Source organism: Fulmarus glacialis, unplaced genomic scaffold, assembly GCF_000690835.1.
Source record: "Fulmarus glacialis isolate BGI_N327 unplaced genomic scaffold, ASM69083v1 scaffold5086, whole genome shotgun sequence".
NCBI lineage: Eukaryota > Metazoa > Chordata > Aves > Procellariiformes > Procellariidae > Fulmarus > Fulmarus glacialis.
This window is the reverse complement of record NW_009217368.1, coordinates 1,311-19,262: the sequence shown is the minus strand read 5'-3', so window position 1 is coordinate 19,262 and position 17,952 is coordinate 1,311. Positions and strand designations below refer to the sequence as shown.

Here is a 17,952-nt window from a genome sequence, read left to right as displayed (position 1 = left end):
AAAAGATGTTTCCTGTAATGGGACTAAAGACACTATCAAGAGTGAGTCCTGCTCAGTCAGCTCCCCCCATCCACCCAGAAGGCCCCCAGCTGTTCCCCTTCATTTACCACCAAATTATTCCATTTCTTCCTCCCCACAGTGCAATAGCTAAAGTATTTTAAGCTGTGAAATCTGCCAGAACAGCAACAGTTAACATAAAACCAGCAGCATAAAAACACTGAAAGGCAGGTGCTTGCCCTTTGCCAAGGGTTTGCAGCATCCTCCATCCTCATTTCTCCCTCCCTCCTGCATCCAGATAAAAAGCTCTCGCAAGGAGGAAAGCTTCAGCGTGCCTCAGCTGCAGCCAAGAGCCCAGCGAGAAAGAAAAACGAACACAGACATTCACTCGCTGGTCTGGCAGTCCTGGTGCACCCTGAGCACTGCTTTCAGTAGCAACAAGCAGGCTATTTTGAGGCTCCCAGGCTCACATCCCTCCACCTCCGTGCTGGGTAAGCCTTAAACTTCAGCCTCTTTAAGGGTGCAACCAATGCGTACAGGTGGATATACACAGCAACCAAAGGCTCTAGGGATGAAAAAGCACAGACGACCTACCGGCCTTCTCTCGAGCTTGTTTGATTCCTCGTTCTTGTTTCCTATTTCGTAACTCCTGCCAAGTAACCCATAAAGACCAGAGTTAGACTAGCAGACGCTGCAACAGCACATCACAGCAGTGCAGGAGCAGCACAGCCAAATAGCAATGGCAGGGAGCTCCTTAAGAGATCAGCAGGAGAACCAAACTGTTAATGTGCAGTCAGTAGCCAAGGTTTTCTTCTTTGGTTGGTTTCTGAAAGTAGCAATCTGGGGATACCTGGAAATTAGCACCTTTTAAAAGAAAAAATGGGCTACATACTTAGAGGTGGCAAGTCCCTGGCAGCTTGCTATAACCGGGAGGTGGCCAAAGCAAGGCAGAGGGTTTAAGCATTTTTCAAAAATTAAATCAGTAATTTAGGCATATGATCAGGGAAGGGGGATGTTTAAGAGTTAAAGTCGTCTTATTGTCAAAGTGGACAGGAGTCATTATTCTCTCTCTCAGGTACTGTTTAAATATTAGTATTGATAACATCCACAGATACTGTGGCAGCTAAGCAAGAAACTATTTTATTAGAAACATCGCAGAGCCTTTCTGATCCCAACTTAAAACAGCTTAACTAAGTCAATGAACTCTTCTTTCACAGAGCAAAACGTTCATGGATGGTGCATGTATAATCCTGTACCTCTGATTTTGTGAAGAGACTTTCTGGCCAAGAATCTTTCCTTTGGCTTCAGCGACCTAAAACAGAAGCAGGTATTTGTCTTAGAGTTCAATTACCCCGTAAAATAATCTACAAAATTAAAACCTATCAGGACTCGAAAGGGCTAGAGGAGGAATGGATTACGAGTTCAGCATGGAAATTCAACTTTTTTAATGGAGTGGGATTTGTTGATTGAAACAGCGTCATAAATTATAATAGACAAACATTTGTCATCTTAAATGGAGTTACTTTCTCTTTTCCTTGCTTTGTGAATAACGCTTATTTTAAGCAACAATGCCATAAGAAACGTCATTTTAAGCACTAACACCGCTAGCAGCAGCGTGCTGTAAATGCAGCGCACAGTACCTGGACAGCCTTGGGACAGGGCTGCTGGGACGCTGGGCAGGGTACCATGCAGCAGGGGTTTATGCTGACACCCAGTGGCAGTAGCAAGGACTGGACGGCGTCCAGTTTATAACAGAAATTTGGGATGTCCCATTAAGCACCCATCGCCTCCGAATTAACAGGCAGCAGTGACAGCACCTGCACCAGGGAAGAGGCTGAAAGCCAAAGGGTCTGTACGGGGAAGCCCCCTTGACAGAAGCCATCAGGAGCAAGTTTTCAGCTTCCTGGGAAAACCCGTGCTGGTCAAAGTTTCAGAGCAGAGTGACTCATTTTTATTCAATTTTTCTAACAGTCCGCACATATAAGTCAAGCTGAATTTCCAACAAAAGTTTTGCAATGACCGGCTTTAACCAGGATTCCCAATGTGCCAAGCGTGGCTCGAAACAGATTTCAGTCCCTTCTGGTTTAGCCTAAGAGTACAAAGTGAAGGATGCGCAGCAATCTGCTTTCAATATTCAGTAAAACGCAAACAGAGGTTGGCCTTCAATCGCAAAGATATCCCCCAGCCTCACTCAAGCAACAGCTCAAATTCCTATTGCAGTTGGTTTTATCATACAGTATCCACCTCAAGATTCAAGTAGTGATGAGTGCTCTTCCCGCCCCAAAAAAACATTTCCATGTATGGCACCATACAGAAATACAGGAACCTCAGATTCCCAGTTGTCTGTTTTGCTATAACAGCGTGTCCATCCTTACTGCATTTCTGCAGTAAGAGATATCCCCTGCTTCAAGTTACTACTCTGCTGAGCTGGGACGTTAACGCATCTCCTAACAGCTTCTGTCTCAACTTTACCTTTTCATGACTTGCAGAGTCCGAGTTTTCAAAGTCATAGATTTCTTTCCTGCAAGACAACATATATGTGGCACTGAAATACAATCGCGAAGAGTCACCCTATAGAACTTCATTAAGAATATGGCGGGGATAACGTAGTTTGTTTCCACCCCCCTCCCCTATGAACGCCCTTCTACAGTAAACACTTGGATACTTTATATGCCTAAAAATGCTGTTCTCTCAGTTTCTAAAAATAATACTTGTTCCTTTCCTACCTGGTCTCTATTATTGTCTGTCTTGATTCTCACTCTTTCAATTATAAATTTTTTAATTTTAAGAGAAATATTCAGAAGATACAAGTTAGCCTATCCCTGTTTATGTAGTGGACATTTTGTTCCCACATCACCAATAACAGTACATAGTAGGAAGAAATCATGAATGGAAAGATAATTTCAGAAGCATTTAAGAGAAAAAAAATCCATTTAATTCCCTCTTGAAAATTCTAACACCTAATGTTTGTTCTCTAATCGCTTCTCTATATGCATCTAGATTTTGTTGTCATGTCTTTCAACATTTAAACTTAACCGTACCTTTATTTCTTTCTCCAAATTGTAACGATTTAAAAAATCCTACAATTATTGCTCAACATACGGTACACCCTCCCCTTCTTACTAGTGAAAGAACAGGAAGACTGAAGAACTGAGCTCCTCGTTAAAACTTCCTGAAGGAAAGAAACGCTCATTTTTAGATGAAACACTAGAGGGAGCAGAATGACCAAACTAAGAAGTTCTTCTCCATCTCTAACTTCTACACTGCTGCTCCTGTTTTACGACTGGTATTTGCCGCATCAGGTTATTTGGTCTTAAAACGCAGAACTTGTAGTAACGATGAAGTCCTGCATCAAGGTTTCCCATTCTTATCTATAATCAATCAAAAATTTCACTTAAACACTTGGAGTTTTTTTAAGCTAAGAGTCAGTAGACTGAAGCAGGACACCCAAGGAAGCCCCGGAACAGCCAGAACGGCAGCAGAGATCCTCGCGTACTGTTCATTTGCTCTCCTGCCCAGCAGCAGACGTTAACTTGCACACAACACTTGGCAGAGACCGGAGGAGGAGGGTGCAACAAGACAGACTTTCAGTGCCACAGACTGCATACGGCCATCAAACCCTCAAGTGCTTCTGCCCGCAGTGCCGATAGCCTTGAACATGAGCAGATCGACGTATGGGTGTGAGGGAAAGGGACAAACTGAGAAAGAGACCGTCCTGAAACTCTAGGACACACGATGCCAAAGAACTGGGACAATATCAGAAAAAGCTTAGGTATTTATGAAAGAAGGTGCCACTCATAACTCAACTCACTGGAGGATGGGAGGATTACGGTTGGGTGAGGAAAAATGGAAAAAACAACGTGACGTAGTATCACAGAGGTGAGGGCATTTTTGGCAGACTAGAGTTAGCTTCTGAAGTCTTTATTGCTTTGGGGACCCAAAGCACTGAGACAAGTTATGACCCTTCATAGCCTCCTACTTGTTTTGCTGTCTGTTCCGTTCAGACAGCCCATCCCGTGGGCACACCGTCCCCTCATTAGTGCTAGAAATGGTCTAAAATCACCTGGTACACCAGCCCCTGCACGGGCACAGGGCTCGTGTGTCATACCTGCCTTCGGTCCTCTGCTTGGCCAAACTTGTTTTTCTGTTTCTTTTTTCCCAGGTAGCATCCTTCTGAAAAGAAAAGAGTTGCAGGATCTAAAACCACAATACACAAAGTCGTGTTCTTATCCTAGAGCCTGCTAAAAGCAGAAATAAGGCATGCCAGGGAACTTCTATTCCTCCTATTGTAACAACTGTCCAGGTGCAACTCTTTCCTGCAGTTCTTTCCTACCAGAAAGTATGGGATTCCCAGAGCTGAAACTGGGGAGCCAAGGACGTGAGGATACACAAAGAAGTAGTTCAAAAGCTTTGAATTCATTGTGCAGTGGGCAAGTGTTACAGAACCTTTGAACGGTCAGTTAAAAAATAATTTTAAAAAAAATAAATCTAAAACTAGTACCTGGAAATGTAAACCCAAGAACAAGTCTAAAATGTGATTTCTTATATAAGCTAAGTACCTACTACAAATGAAAAATACTGCTTTGGGAATTTAATTTCTCTCGTGTAGTGCATAGATTAATTTTTTTATACCTGGACACATTAATAGAAATTTCCAAGTGCTCAAGTTGTCTAAAGAAACACGACTACAAATGGCTCAGTTACTTGTTGTTAATTTACCCAGGTTGCAAGCTCCTATGCCGGGAGTACAGAGACAGATCTAGTGTGGGAGGATCATTAGAGCTCAGATACAAAACTGAATGAATATGTGTGTAGACTTCCAAGACTTGCTTCCCTTCAGGTTAAACCACGACAAGGACGTAAAGCTTTGCTCTTGCAGACCACGCATAAGTCTTGTGACACACGAGTTTGTCCCACACAAGGCCAGGCTGGTTGCCCACACGCTGTGCTCCTGGACACAAGCACAGCACACCGCTGCAGGGGAACATACACTGAATAAACAGCTGAGCTTGAATTACGTGGTTGCGCCACACTAGAATGAGGTTGGCCGCTGTTGCCTCTGCAGATCACTCCTGGTGCTAAATGGCACGTTACATCAGATACGACACTACGTGGGCTCAGGACACCGCTTAAGGGCCAGAGTGGGTCAACCCATCCTAGCTTTCTTCTGCAACTCCACCAGAGCATCTCTTCCCTGCCCCATGTCTCTTCACTCAGGTGGGCCTCAAGGCGAACATACCCTTGGTGTTGAATCCTCCATGGGTTCTTCTTCTAGGGGCTTCTCACTGGGGACGAGAAGACACATGAGAGGAATACAGTGCTGAGGGGCTGTTCATTTAGAGCTCAAAGAGTCGGTTTGTGAAGTACTAAGAGGGGAAAAAAACTTGCACCAATTAGCATCAAAGCAGTGGTTTAAAAATTGTGTAGGGTAGAAAGCTAATCAGTAGCTCTACAGAAGTCCAACTTGTTAACTATAAGAAATGCTGTCCTGCAAAGCTCTGAAAAAAAAGGTATTACTAATGCCAAGGTGAACTCAAATTCACATGATCTTTCACAAAAGTCATGGTCCTCACTACGAATAGCTACATATCTGGTGAGCTGTAGTTACACAGCTGAAGTTAAATTCTCTGTAATACAGCTGTATGCTCATCTTGTATTTGGATTAAATCAATGATGAGAGAGAAAAGTCACACCAAAGTAGCAGCCAAGCCAGTAACCAAACATCACCGTTCTGCAACTCTAAAGTACTGTAACTCTGGGCGACCAGCCTTGCTAGCCGGGGTGGCAAAACTGAATCTTTTTTTTCCATTTAGTAATTGATGGAATAAGCCTCAATCACATGCATTAAAACCCCAGGGGAGGGAAAACAAAAAGACAAAACCAGAAAAAACCCACCTTGCAACTTTTTGTCTGCAAGACACTCACCTAGGCTTAGCTTTCATCCTTGGAGATGGAGTTTTGGACTTTTTTGCTGAAGGAGGCAAGGAAACTACAGCTTCACCCTCTGGAGCTACTATTAAACGCTTTATCTGCTTTTGCTGTAAGGCCCACAAAAGCAAAGCCTTCACCATGTCACCTGGGTGACACTTAACTGGGTCAGACTTAAGGAACTGAAGGGAGCCATGCCTGACCTGAGCCTTGGTTAGCATCTTCCACGTCAGTCTGCTGGCTCACTGTAATCACGGTGACACCAGAGTTAACCGTTTTCTGCTCGGAGACACGAAACCATGAACAGAGAGTATATATGACCAATAAAGTAGTGGGGTTTTTTTTAGGAACAGATTTTCAGTGCTAGCCTGTGGCAACAGCTGGGTGACGGGTTCATCATTAGCCACACATAAAAACATTTTAGGCTGCATATAAGTGACACTATGAGCTTCTTACTAAGAGCATCCCAGCATCCCCTCCTTATAAGAGGGAGTAAAATTGCTTCTTTCTTTTTAAAGCAGTTTTGCCAAAATTGCAGCTCCAGAGGCAAGAGTTTGGGCTGACTTCCCACCGATAAAAGATGGAGTTTGAAAACATTGTTGGGTCTGGATACAAACTAGTTTTCTTTGAAGAAGTCTGCTATAAAAAAGCAGGCTGGAGGAGGGGGGAAAAGGGGCGCAAAGACTGTTTCACCATACACCAAACACTTACTGCTACGGTTCCTGTTAACTGCTGGCTGTGCTGAGAGGCTAAGTTGTCTGATAGAGTCTCTGTGTTTTCAGAGTTTGACGGGTCTTTCCCTTTCTGTGAATTACTGGACTCCGATATCACTGAGGAACAGCAATGGGGTGAGAAAGTCATTGCAGTAACTGAACACACATACACACACCCTTTCCATTCTTACACACTTGCATAAACGCGTAACAGTACAACTTATTAGGCACAAACATCTCAAGATTATGTTTAATAGAACAAAAACATCAGGCATCTCCAAATTACCCAGTGCAGAACTGCAATGTTAAATAAACAGCACCCTGAGCCCACCCCTTTCTAAGCCCCTCATACTGTATGAAAATGTACAAGTTTATCATTTTATTGCTACCTTGACTCTTAGCTCTGGAAGACATGGAACGACCCTTTGTGTTTGGCTAAAGCAACAGACCAGCGGGACCTTCCACCATCTCCGTTTCCCTGCACTGAATCTCTACCAGCCACTGCAAAAGCTGTTTCATTACAGATTAACTACCTTCTGCCCTTTGTACTCCTTGATTGCTCCAAGTAGTAGTGCCCACCTTGTACTTCTGTGTATGCTTCATGGTGGACACTGATGAAGGAGCTTCTCCCTCACCTGCACCTCCAAAATCTGGAGGACTCCCATTCTAGCTCATTTTGGGCTGTAACTGGAGGGAAATGGGAAGAACTACCAAAGAAGTCACCCTCTCAGACATCTAGAGCTGGAAGTAGCTCTTTCGGGTATTCACCTGGATGAATCTGAAACGCACAATAACTAAGAGGAAAGTAAAAATTTGCTTTTAACACAAGCACAGAAAGAATGCTACCTAATCTAAGGGCTCTTCAAACTTGTGATTCATTTTCTAAGATGGTGGGTGGTAGCAGTAGAAAGAGAGCTGTGAGTTCATTGTCTTAGAAGACCTAGAAAGACCTGTTAAGCAAGTTACTGCAAGGAATAATCCACACAAAAAATAATCACTTTAAAAACTGATCACTACACAGAAAAAAGCCACCTCCCAAATAATTTGATACTGAAATTGAACTAAGGAAACATTTCCTGTTTAAGACTGATTTTGATCATGCGTGCTTTGTTTTTGTGCTGAAAGCAGCTTTTCCTCAAACTGTGGGTCACAGCCTTGGTGGGGATTTACAGAAGAACTTCAGAGCAGGGTAGAGGGAAAGGAAGGAGCTACTTTCTCTTCCCCTCAGACCATTGCTAGGCTTGGACCTTCTTTTGGGTCAGGCACGCAAGTGTCATGCCTGTACTTCAGGCTCCATGTTCCCTCAAATTCTATCGTATTTGTAAGAAAATTAAACTCAGCCCAATGATCCTGGAAGGAAACATCTTGCAGGAGATGTTCACTGGCAGTACGGGAAATGACACCACTGGATCACAGAAAATTCAATGTGCCCAGTTCAAAGAAATACAAAGCATTGGCTGTAGACTGGCGAGAAGGAAATAATGGCTATTCCAGGTGCAGCTAAGAGCCTTTCCTACCTTAAGGCACACGGCTATGTTTGTAGCTGGGGCACACACAGAGAGAGCCCTGCAACGCAAGGTATTTACAGCAGCACTCGCAAGGCCCCTGCATACGGCAGCAGGTTACCTCCTGCAGAGAGGAGCTGTGCTGCTGCGCATCTCTCTCTCTACAAACAGGAGCTGCAGGTGAGCATTTCTGCTCCTTCAGCTGCACTTCCACAACAGCACCAGGCATCTCCAGAGCATCATCCACTCTGTGTGGGGTAACGGGACCAGAGCACACCATTCATGGGGGATGAAGGGATTGAGAGCAGCCCTGCTGAGAAGGACTTGGGGGCACTGGTGGATGAAAAGCTGGAGATGAGCTGACAACGTGCACTCGCAGCCCAGAAGGCCAACCATATCCTGGGCTGCATCAAAAGAAGCGTTGGCCAACAGGTCAAAGGAGGTAATTCTGCCCCTCTGCTCTGGTGAGACCACACCTGGAGTACTGCGTCCGGCTCTGGAGCCCTCAGCACAGGAAAGACATGGACCTGTTGGAGCGGGTCCAGAGACGGGCCACAAAAATGATCAGGGGGATGGAACGCCTCTCCTGTGAAGAAAGGCTGAGAGAGTTGGGGTTGTTCAGCCTGGAGAAGAGAAGGCTTCGGGGAGACCTTATTGCGGCCTATCAGTACTTAAAGGGGGCCTATAAGAAAGATGGGGACAGACTTTTTAGCAGGGCCTGTTGCGACAGGACAAGGGGGAATGGTTTTAAACTAAAAGAGGGTAGATTCGGACTAGCTATAAGGAAGACATTTTTTACAATGAGGGTGGTGAAACACTGGCACAGGTTGCCCAGAGAGGTGGTAGATGCCCCATCCCTGGAAACATTTGAGGTCAAGTTGGACAGGGCTCTAAGCAACCTGATCTAGTTGAAGATGTCCCTGCTCAGGGCAGACTAGATGACCTTTAAAGGTCCCTTCCAACCAGAAGTATTCTACAATTCTCTATCACGTCACGTTGTTGGAAAGAAACAGAAATTGCCTCCCTGCAGGAAGCCTTGGTAGAGGCTGCACCACCACACGTACCCGCTGCACAGAGGAAGGGGCATTGAGTGCCAAGGTGCAAGCGTTGGTCCATCAGAGGACCCGTGCTTCCATGGGCACACAGATGCCACTGTCCCTTCCTGCAGGGAGTCTCCCACAGGCACCAGCACAGCGCAGCCAAACCAGGAACCATGCATAGGGCAAGCAAGGGAGGATAGATATCCCACTGCACCTGCAGGTGGAGAAACACTACTGCACGCCCTTTGCATGTCAGAGGTCTGCCAGCAGCAGAGACGTGCCTTACCAGGCTACCTGCCAGCGCACAGATCCAGCCTCTGTGAGCTGTTCCCCTGCCCATGCGATCCCAGCAGCACATGGCCGTGGTGCCCCATCCTCGCTCCCTGGGCTAGAGGGACTCCATGAACACCAGTTACCAAGTTCACGAGATAGGAACAGTAGAAAACTGAGCTTGCTTTTTTTGTGTGTGGTGGGCGGTTTTTGGGGGGGGGGTGTTTGGTTTTTAAATGTTTTTAACTGCAAGCTGTGGACTGCAAGTGAAGACACTAATTTTAAAACTGAACCATTTAAATTTCATAAAATAAAATAATAATTTTAAAATCACCTGTTTCATTCTGCTTGGCTTGCTTCCCAGCATGGACAGACTCCTCTTCAGCCACATTTATCTGTTGGTGTGAATTAATCTCATGTGAAAGTAACCTTAAAAATAGTAGAATCTTTATCTAATAAAGTCAGCTACTTAATAACATGACTAACAGTTGTTAATCGCCAGCAACAAATCATTGGATGCTAGTTGAGTTAACCATTTGGAAATGTCTCGGCTCCTGCAAGGATAAGTGACAGCTGCTATACTATGGCTATTTACTGTCATGTAAGGTCTTCTGCAAACCTCATGGTCTGTGAATGAATCACAAGTATAAAAAAATTAACCATATTAACATTTACCAAAAAAAAAAATTAAACACATCCCCCATGTTTTTATATTAGCTTATAAAAAACTTGGTTTTAAAAGTACTCTACTTTTAATCTGGAAGTACTATCTACAAAGTCAATCTAAGATTTGTGTCTTGCAGCATCCCTTTTCTGTTCTCCAGGTTCTCGTGTCACAATTTGCTCATCCTGTGCAATGTAACACTTCGAGCTAATTAAGAGAATGTTTATCCTTCAAGTTATGCAATTAAATGCCATAGGCTTTATTTCCTACTTCAGAAACTCAGCAAAAGTAATCATATAACACTGAACTGATTAACAAACCAGTTTAAACTTCCAGCTTCTAAACCATAAATTTGAGTCCCCTGAAACTTCTTTCCTGAAGTCTCTAATCTCTCTTTCAGGCCAAGGCTAAGAACATCTACATGGAGAGTCACAAATCCTCAAGAGGGAAACAGATACATAATAAACAGACATTAAAAAAAAACCAAACACCAAACCAAAAAAACCACTGCATGTTTTTGCCCAGTGTATACAAAGTAAAATATAGTTTAGAAAAGAAAAAAACTTATATCAAGAGCTTACCATCATTTTTTCATCTCCCAGGACTTTTCTAAGTATACTTAAGATTTCAAACTCAGCACTGAAAGATATTTTGATTTTCGTTGCTTCCGTTTTGTTAAAAGTAGCAGGAATCTTCATGTAAATTTTAACAATCTTTTTTCCATCATCCTCTGTGTAAAAAAAGCAGTTAAATCTGTTTTAGAGCAAGACATTCAGTCTACTGCCCCAAAAACATTTGAATAAGTGTGTGGGGTTTTTTTAAAAGTCTCTTTTACATCTGGCCCATGCATTTCCAATTACTCTGTTCATTTCTTTCTCATTGGATCGAGATGATTACGCTATTACCTAGCACATCTACAAACTGACCCCTCGCCGTGTCTTGCTTGGGTAGGGAGGGTAGGTTATTGTGCTAACCAGGCCCACAGACAGTCCAACAAGCAGAGCTGGGCAAGATGACCATCAAAGGGCACAACAGGGAGGGGGGAGAAGACACAGGAACTCTCTTTGGTGATGGTGAGATTTTAGGTTGGCTCCACGCGTCTTGTGGACCCACAGCCAAACGGAGAATAGTGCTGGTTGGAAAATCTTACCCTTCAGGCTGTAACTGCTGACTGCTTCTTTCGACAGCCTCACAGAGTCCCAAAGAGCACCCTTTGAAAACCAAAGCCACCACATCAGAAGGGCTGAGCGAGCAGCCGCTGCGTTAGGCTAACCCAAGGCCACGTGGGCTTTGCTGTTACCTCATTACTGTCCACATAGAAAGTCACACTCTGGCTGCCGGTGTTGAAGTCGATCCAGAACTCCTCCAGCTTCTCATCCGATGGCTTCTTCACCTGGGGAAGCACAACAGCAGTGCTGCCATTCCCAGAAAAACCCCACAACTGCTGTCTCATTCTCAGTTTTCTTTAACAAGACGTAATTGGGAAAAGTTGTCCTACCGATGTGTGTACACATATGCATACCTTACAGAAATAAGAATTGGGATCCACCCGTGAGTTGCCAGCCTACCGCTCACCCAACCATACCCACAAAGTCAGACACCCCTCTACACCAGCCAAGGGAAAGGCAATACGCAAACGCTCGCGTGTTTGTGGCGGGAGAGAGTCTGTGAAAGTTTTCTGTGTTTCTGAGCGCTTGAAGTAAGCGGAAGCAGTGGAACCGGCTTCCATCGACTTGGTTTTGATTCAATACAACTGTCAGGAACGGTGTCACAAATAGGTTTACTTAAAGACCAGTAAAGCAGTCTGCAGGATCTATAACTGCAACTATGACCTCTCCTGCATGGGCATCAGGCTAATCTTGTCTTCTGGCAGTCTGGGAGCAGCTCTGCCGGCAGAATCAGAGTTGTCCTGTCCTCCTGTTTCTTTTTAGAGATCTCTCTTCTGTCATCACCATGAAGAGAAGCACTGCCTCTATCATTTGGCTGATACAAAAGCAAAGTCAGCAGCAGTAAGTTGGGAGTTAAGTGACAAATAAGCAAAATTTTGAACTAGAATAGAAGGTTACACTCTACACTCCAGAAAATTAAGCTCTCTAATACAAAACAAGGGCGGGGGGGAACCCTTATACCACAGAAAGTAACATTTTAACAGCAGTAACACTGTAGGGAAGGCATCACAGTGTTAAGGACTATTACCTCGTTCGTGTCAGCAAAAGCAGATATGCAAGGAAATGAATAGACTCTGGAAGAAAAGCAGACTTCACATGATACATTCAACATCAGAGTCTGACTTTATGAAAGAAAATCTTTAAGATAGGTTACTAATCTTATTGTTCAAGAAAGAATCCATAATTCCTAGAAGTAAATTAAGCTTGGAGAAGCTTAGAGAATATAGTCTTTTAGTAGCATGCATTGTCTTTATTTAATTTACTTTCAAAAGAACCACTATTAAAATGAATAAAATCTCTTTCTTAAGAACTTAATTATTCACATGTGATGTGATTTTTTTTTTTTTTTTAATATAACCCAAGTCAGTTTACAATCCTAGTTTTCCCTTTCTGCATCAGTTTAGTCTGTTGGTTCACAGCTTACCTTCTTTCATCCCCAAGCCTTTCATTTAGCTGGTTAAGAAATTTTCTGCAGTCCTTCAAGACAAATGACATCTTATTAAAACAGGCTACATTTCCTTTGCAAAAAGTTATTCTATTGGGCTGTGTAACCTCTACTCCAATTATAAGCTTTTAATTAGCCAAAGGCCACTGGGGAAGAAACACTCAAGTTACTACAAATGGTTTGACCCAACTTATGACCAGCAAGCCTCCAAATATAAATGACAAAAATTAACTTATTTATGGTTTAGAAGTAAAACAACCTGGAAATAAAAGCTATTTTAGCAATATGCCATTTTATATTTGCCAGATTAAAAAAAAAAAAAAAAAACCACCACCATCCACAAACAACTAACTTTGTGTATTTATAAAATCAGTTTTGTAGGAACTTCTTACAAGGACATCCTGACTGAACTCAAACAAAACTAGCCCCTATACAGACTTGTCAAGTATGTTGTTTTCAAAATAAGGACCCTCACCGTCTCAAATTCTCTATCCTTGATCTCTTTGAAAGCTTCAGCAAGATAGTTATCTTCAAACCAGTGGTGAACAAGGTCATCCCTCCATTTTTTTGTCATTAACCTACAAAGTGCTTCTGAAAGGGCAACCTGAAGGTCATAATCTACATGGCAAACGTAAGCACAGGATAAATATCTCCCCCAGCATAACAGAGGGTTGTAGCATTGCTACTCTTGCACAAATATACTATACAGGCATATCCATCAGCTAGCTTCAGTTTCACCTAGGAAAAAAGGTGGAGGGTAACAGGCAAAAGCGTTAGCTCCAGGCGTCCTCAGCTCCCCCGGCTCAGCGAGGTCGAGGTGCGGAGCGCTGCTAACCATGACACACACGCGTGCGTCGGGAGATGTTCCTGAGGATCAGGGAGAGGATGAGGGCAAAGCCTCATCACTAACTCACTACAATTAAGTTACATTTCACATACCGTGGTAACGCCCTAGAAAGTGTTATTGCTAGGAGAAAACAAACAAGATTTCACTCAAGAAGCTATAAACCTCATTAACTGAAGTTGTCCACATTGTGGCAAAGCCATCAAAATCTGTTTTTTAAAGACTAACAGTAAGCATACTTTGTAAACACATACATAAAGCTGATCTAATTACCTTTCTACATATATCAGTTTAGCTTTTCTTATTAGTTAATACGAATTACTAATACTAACCAGAAAGAACTAATGCATTGTTACACGTAACAATTTTTGATTAATATTTTCTTAAAGTACCATCTGATTTTCCTCCCCCAGAATCAACTACCCACAAGGAAATGATTTAAATTATAATTCATCTATAATAAATAAGCAGATGAAGTAAAGCCGGAGAACCCCAGCTTCATAAGAATAACCACTAAGTACTTCTTACCACCAACCTCCAGTATAGTTTTTGCAAGGTCTTTCCTGAAACAACATAATGCAATGAGTTAAAGTGAAAATAACTGTAACTCTTGTTGCAGGGAAGACAGTGTTAGCTACAGGAGCTGGAGGGAAAACCGCTTACGTGAGTGAGCACATCTCTTCAGACAGAGGGAATTTCTTTCTCTCCTCCCGCGGGACACTGTCAAGTATAGAGTTGAGAGTCCGCAAAGCCTTTGCCCCCGCAGAGGAAGGGGCAGAACAAGAAGGAAAAGAATTCGGTAACATATTTTGCACATTTTTAATCTAATTACACACACTTGTGTGTGCATGCATCTGTATTTTCTTCTCCTAGTACGAGTCTTACCTCCTGCCGCAGAGCGCAGCAAATATTTGCTTCTGTCACTAGATGCCCTAGTTCAGGTAAAAATAAATTCACCAGCTCTTTCTTCCCTAGAAAAATAATTTGAAAGGTTACAGCTAGCAATGAGCTGGTCTCCATATAAAAGATAGTTGAAGCAACTACAGTTTGTGGTGTTGAAGGAGTAAAAATATCCCAGGTGGGGATTCAGTTTTAAACAAAACTTGCAACTATCTAATCCTAGACAGAAAAGGGAACTTGTAGCGTCTCTGTAAAAAAAGCTCCAGATACTTTAACTGCTGACCTGGGTAACTATTTAAATAGGTTCAGAAAGGAGAAGCTACTTACTAACTGCAACAGATAAATCTGTAACATACAGCTTTTGACAAAGTCAACAGAGCAAACCACTGGGGTATTAACTAGAAGACGCTCATGTCTGCTCTGCTCCCGCTAGAATAAGCTACAAGGACCCAGCTCAGAATGTAATGCTTCGTTTTTACGTGACTTGTGAGCCTGGATATCTGGGCACACAGATACTTGCTCTTTCTGAAAGCACCTGCTCCCCTGCCCTAATGGAAAGCCACAGACAAAATCTTGCCACTGAAACAAATGAGAGACAGACAGACATCACTCCGCCTAGTTAGGATGGCTGAAGGAGTTACCATGTTATTCTGTGGAGGTGGTTGCCTTCAGCAAGGGAATAACACCTGAAGCCATTAGGAATAGACGTGCAAGAGCAGACTGTCTAGCTTCAAATCCTTTCAGAAGCACCACTTACTCTGACCAAGTGAAATACTTGATGTCGACCATTTAAACAAGATACCACAGCTAGATTTTTTTTTTTTTCCAGCATATTCAAACCAAGCAAACAAAAAGAAACAGTAAAAGGTTTTGTGCTCTGATGTAAATGTTAATGAAAGTTAACTGGAGGGAAATTAGCAGGAGGATTTAAAGCAAACATTGCTGAGAGGAGGTGGGGGGAGGCAGGGAGCAGAGGGAAGAAGAGAAAGGGGGTAGTGTTCAAGCAGAATTAAGAAATGTGCTCCCGAGACCGAGATTCAGGATATCAAGGAATGGAAGGAAAAACAATACTGACCTTCATTACTACACCTGCAAATCACCTGATGGAAAAAGTAAAGGAAGCCCCCGTTAATACACCACAACCCAAGAACAGCAGTACTCAAAGTGCTGAGGCACTTTTGCCCCCACTGTCACACCTCTCAGGGGCTAAAATAACATAAAACTTTACTGTACCCACATCAGGAAAAGCAGTGCCACCTGATCAGGTATATCACGTACGGTAACCCTCATCATACAGGTTGGCATTATGCAGGGAGGGTAAAGGGAACGAAGCGCCCGCTTCCCCCGGGGGTTTCAGCAGCACTCGAGAGGCAGCACCCTCAGGTTCCCTGGAAAACCCCCATCATGCCATCACTTCATTACTTTTATTGCACATATGGGCCTATGTAAAAAACACATTCTATGTTTACACACTACAGTACTAGGTATCATAACATATGGTATCTGAAGAGTGTTAAAGTCCATTGAGAAAAATTAAAAATAATAATTAAAAAAACAACCCCACTCAACACAAATAAAACAACACTTCATCCTCCACAGTGAAAGCATATGGAGGAAATGGACCAGGAAGACAAAGAAATCAAATTTTGACAAATAAATAATTTATAAAGTATCTCATATAATTTCAATGTGGTTAGTGGAAAAGAAGAAAATTTGATTTTGCTCAAATATCTTTTATCAAGTCTCCAGAAAAGAGTCATAAGTATTCAAATAAATTCTGAGGCACAAAGTGACACAGTTCCAGTAAGCTACAGACAAGATTGGGGAAACAGCTTGGGGAAAGAAGCTAAAAGCATTCTTCCTACTGAAAATATACATCACCGGGTCTCCGATACCTTTAAAGTTATGAACATCTAGAATAGAAACCTAAATGAGAATTGTAAGCAGTTCAGATTATTCTTTAAAAGTAAATCAGCCATTTCAAACACCGTAGGAACAAATCGCCAGGACCACCTCGGCAAACGCATTTGCACGTAAGATGCAGCTCAGTGCGGCAACTTGGGTTTTTAGACAAGGGCTTTAGCACAAAAGCTTTTGTTTACAAAATGCATCAGAACTTCTTGCACGTTTTCCTGCAAAAACAAACACTCGGCTTCACATTAGAAAATGCTGCAGCCCTGTGCAGCCCCACAGTGGCTTCTCCCAGGTGCATCAAACCTCAGCCTAACGCCAGCCCAGAGCAGGCTGCTGGGCATTGCCCATCCCCACCACCTGAGCTGCCTCCCAGGCTCAGTCCTAGAGCACAAGGTCCACATAACTATTTATTTTTTAGCAGAAAGCTGTTTGTGAACGATGGCTTTCTTATCCAATAAAGGCAGCCCTTCTGCCCCCTTAATGTACGTACATACCAATGCAGAGTCAAAGAAGTCTTCGAGAAGTAACATCAAAAATTTATTTTCGTTTGGGTCAAGGAGGATCACAAATGCTCTTGCTCTTCTAAACCAAGACACCAGGTAAAAATTAAAAGAATCAGTTAAAACCTGGGAAGAAGAGTTAATAATCCTTAAACCAGATATATCTGCAGGAAACCCTATGCACATAGACAGTTTTTTTAGTTCTTGAACTTCAGAGTCACATACTGTGTCAAAAGCTACATGGCATTAAGGAGCTCGAATTTTGCCAGGAGGACATGACACCCACTCAGCAGGACTTATCCTCCCCAGCCCTCTTTTTGTCCTCCTTTCTCATCTCAAGGCACCCACTCTCAGTGCTCAGGACCTCCTCGACACAACGCACGGTGCTAGTGGCATCATAACTCCTATGGAAATCTCTAGAGGACGTCAATTCACAGTGAAATAATGTTTTTAAAATTCGTTAAGCTTTTTCAAAGTAATTATTTTAATACTTTATGTTGTTAAACATAGTGCCTGGCATCACACATCTATGGCTAACTAAAAATCTATGCTTCACTGGAGGTACAGACCTCAGATTGGTGAAACTTCATTAATAATCTCTCCATACAGAAATTTTGAGCAACTATATCCCTGAAAAGCATAATTACAAGGCAGGATTACAACATTTTGGACTGAGGACTCCTTGGTACAACTCTGCTAACAGAGAGCAAGTGTTAACTTTTCCCTCCTAGCTGTGTTAAATCCAGGTATTACTCCTCTTAGGCACAAGTGCATTTCTGCTACTACAAGTATTACCAGCTGAAATCAGTATTGTGCCATTAGAAGATAAAATACATCTGCAGATTAAATGCATCTGGTTTACTACTTATCTAAAAAGGGACCTTCATAAAGAGTATGTCAGCTTTTAAAATTATAAAAGCACAAACTGCTCATCAATTCTATTACTAAAATTGTATTTTGCTTATAATTACTGTATTTTGCTTCTAAAGACTTAAAATGTATTTAGAAATTTTGTATCATTACACAGATAGCACTCATCAAAATTCACCTTCTGCTTCCATTGT

The 17,952-nt window shown here is 42.7% G+C and overlaps 1 protein-coding gene across 1 annotated transcript in view; it reads right to left on the bottom strand.

The window, feature by feature from the left end:
- The window catches only part of SYCP2L (synaptonemal complex protein 2-like), a gene marked incomplete at its 5' end in the record, with an annotated part of 29,822 nt that overhangs the window by 10,695 nt on the left and 1,175 nt on the right, over positions 1 to 17,952 (bottom strand). The window contains 16 exons of the mRNA XM_009579631.1: positions 592 to 646; positions 2,470 to 2,518; positions 3,292 to 3,368; positions 5,237 to 5,282; positions 5,923 to 6,035; positions 10,699 to 10,847; positions 11,268 to 11,328; positions 11,418 to 11,510; positions 12,314 to 12,359; positions 12,710 to 12,762; positions 13,206 to 13,348; positions 14,103 to 14,137; positions 14,238 to 14,326; positions 14,460 to 14,545; positions 15,550 to 15,574; positions 16,883 to 17,014. Of these exons, the coding sequence (XP_009577926.1) occupies positions 592 to 646; positions 2,470 to 2,518; positions 3,292 to 3,368; positions 5,237 to 5,282; positions 5,923 to 6,035; positions 10,699 to 10,847; positions 11,268 to 11,328; positions 11,418 to 11,510; positions 12,314 to 12,359; positions 12,710 to 12,762; positions 13,206 to 13,348; positions 14,103 to 14,137; positions 14,238 to 14,326; positions 14,460 to 14,545; positions 15,550 to 15,574; positions 16,883 to 17,014 (1,252 nt within the window). The remainder of the gene's footprint in view (positions 1 to 591; positions 647 to 2,469; positions 2,519 to 3,291; positions 3,369 to 5,236; positions 5,283 to 5,922; positions 6,036 to 10,698; positions 10,848 to 11,267; positions 11,329 to 11,417; positions 11,511 to 12,313; positions 12,360 to 12,709; positions 12,763 to 13,205; positions 13,349 to 14,102; positions 14,138 to 14,237; positions 14,327 to 14,459; positions 14,546 to 15,549; positions 15,575 to 16,882; positions 17,015 to 17,952) is intronic.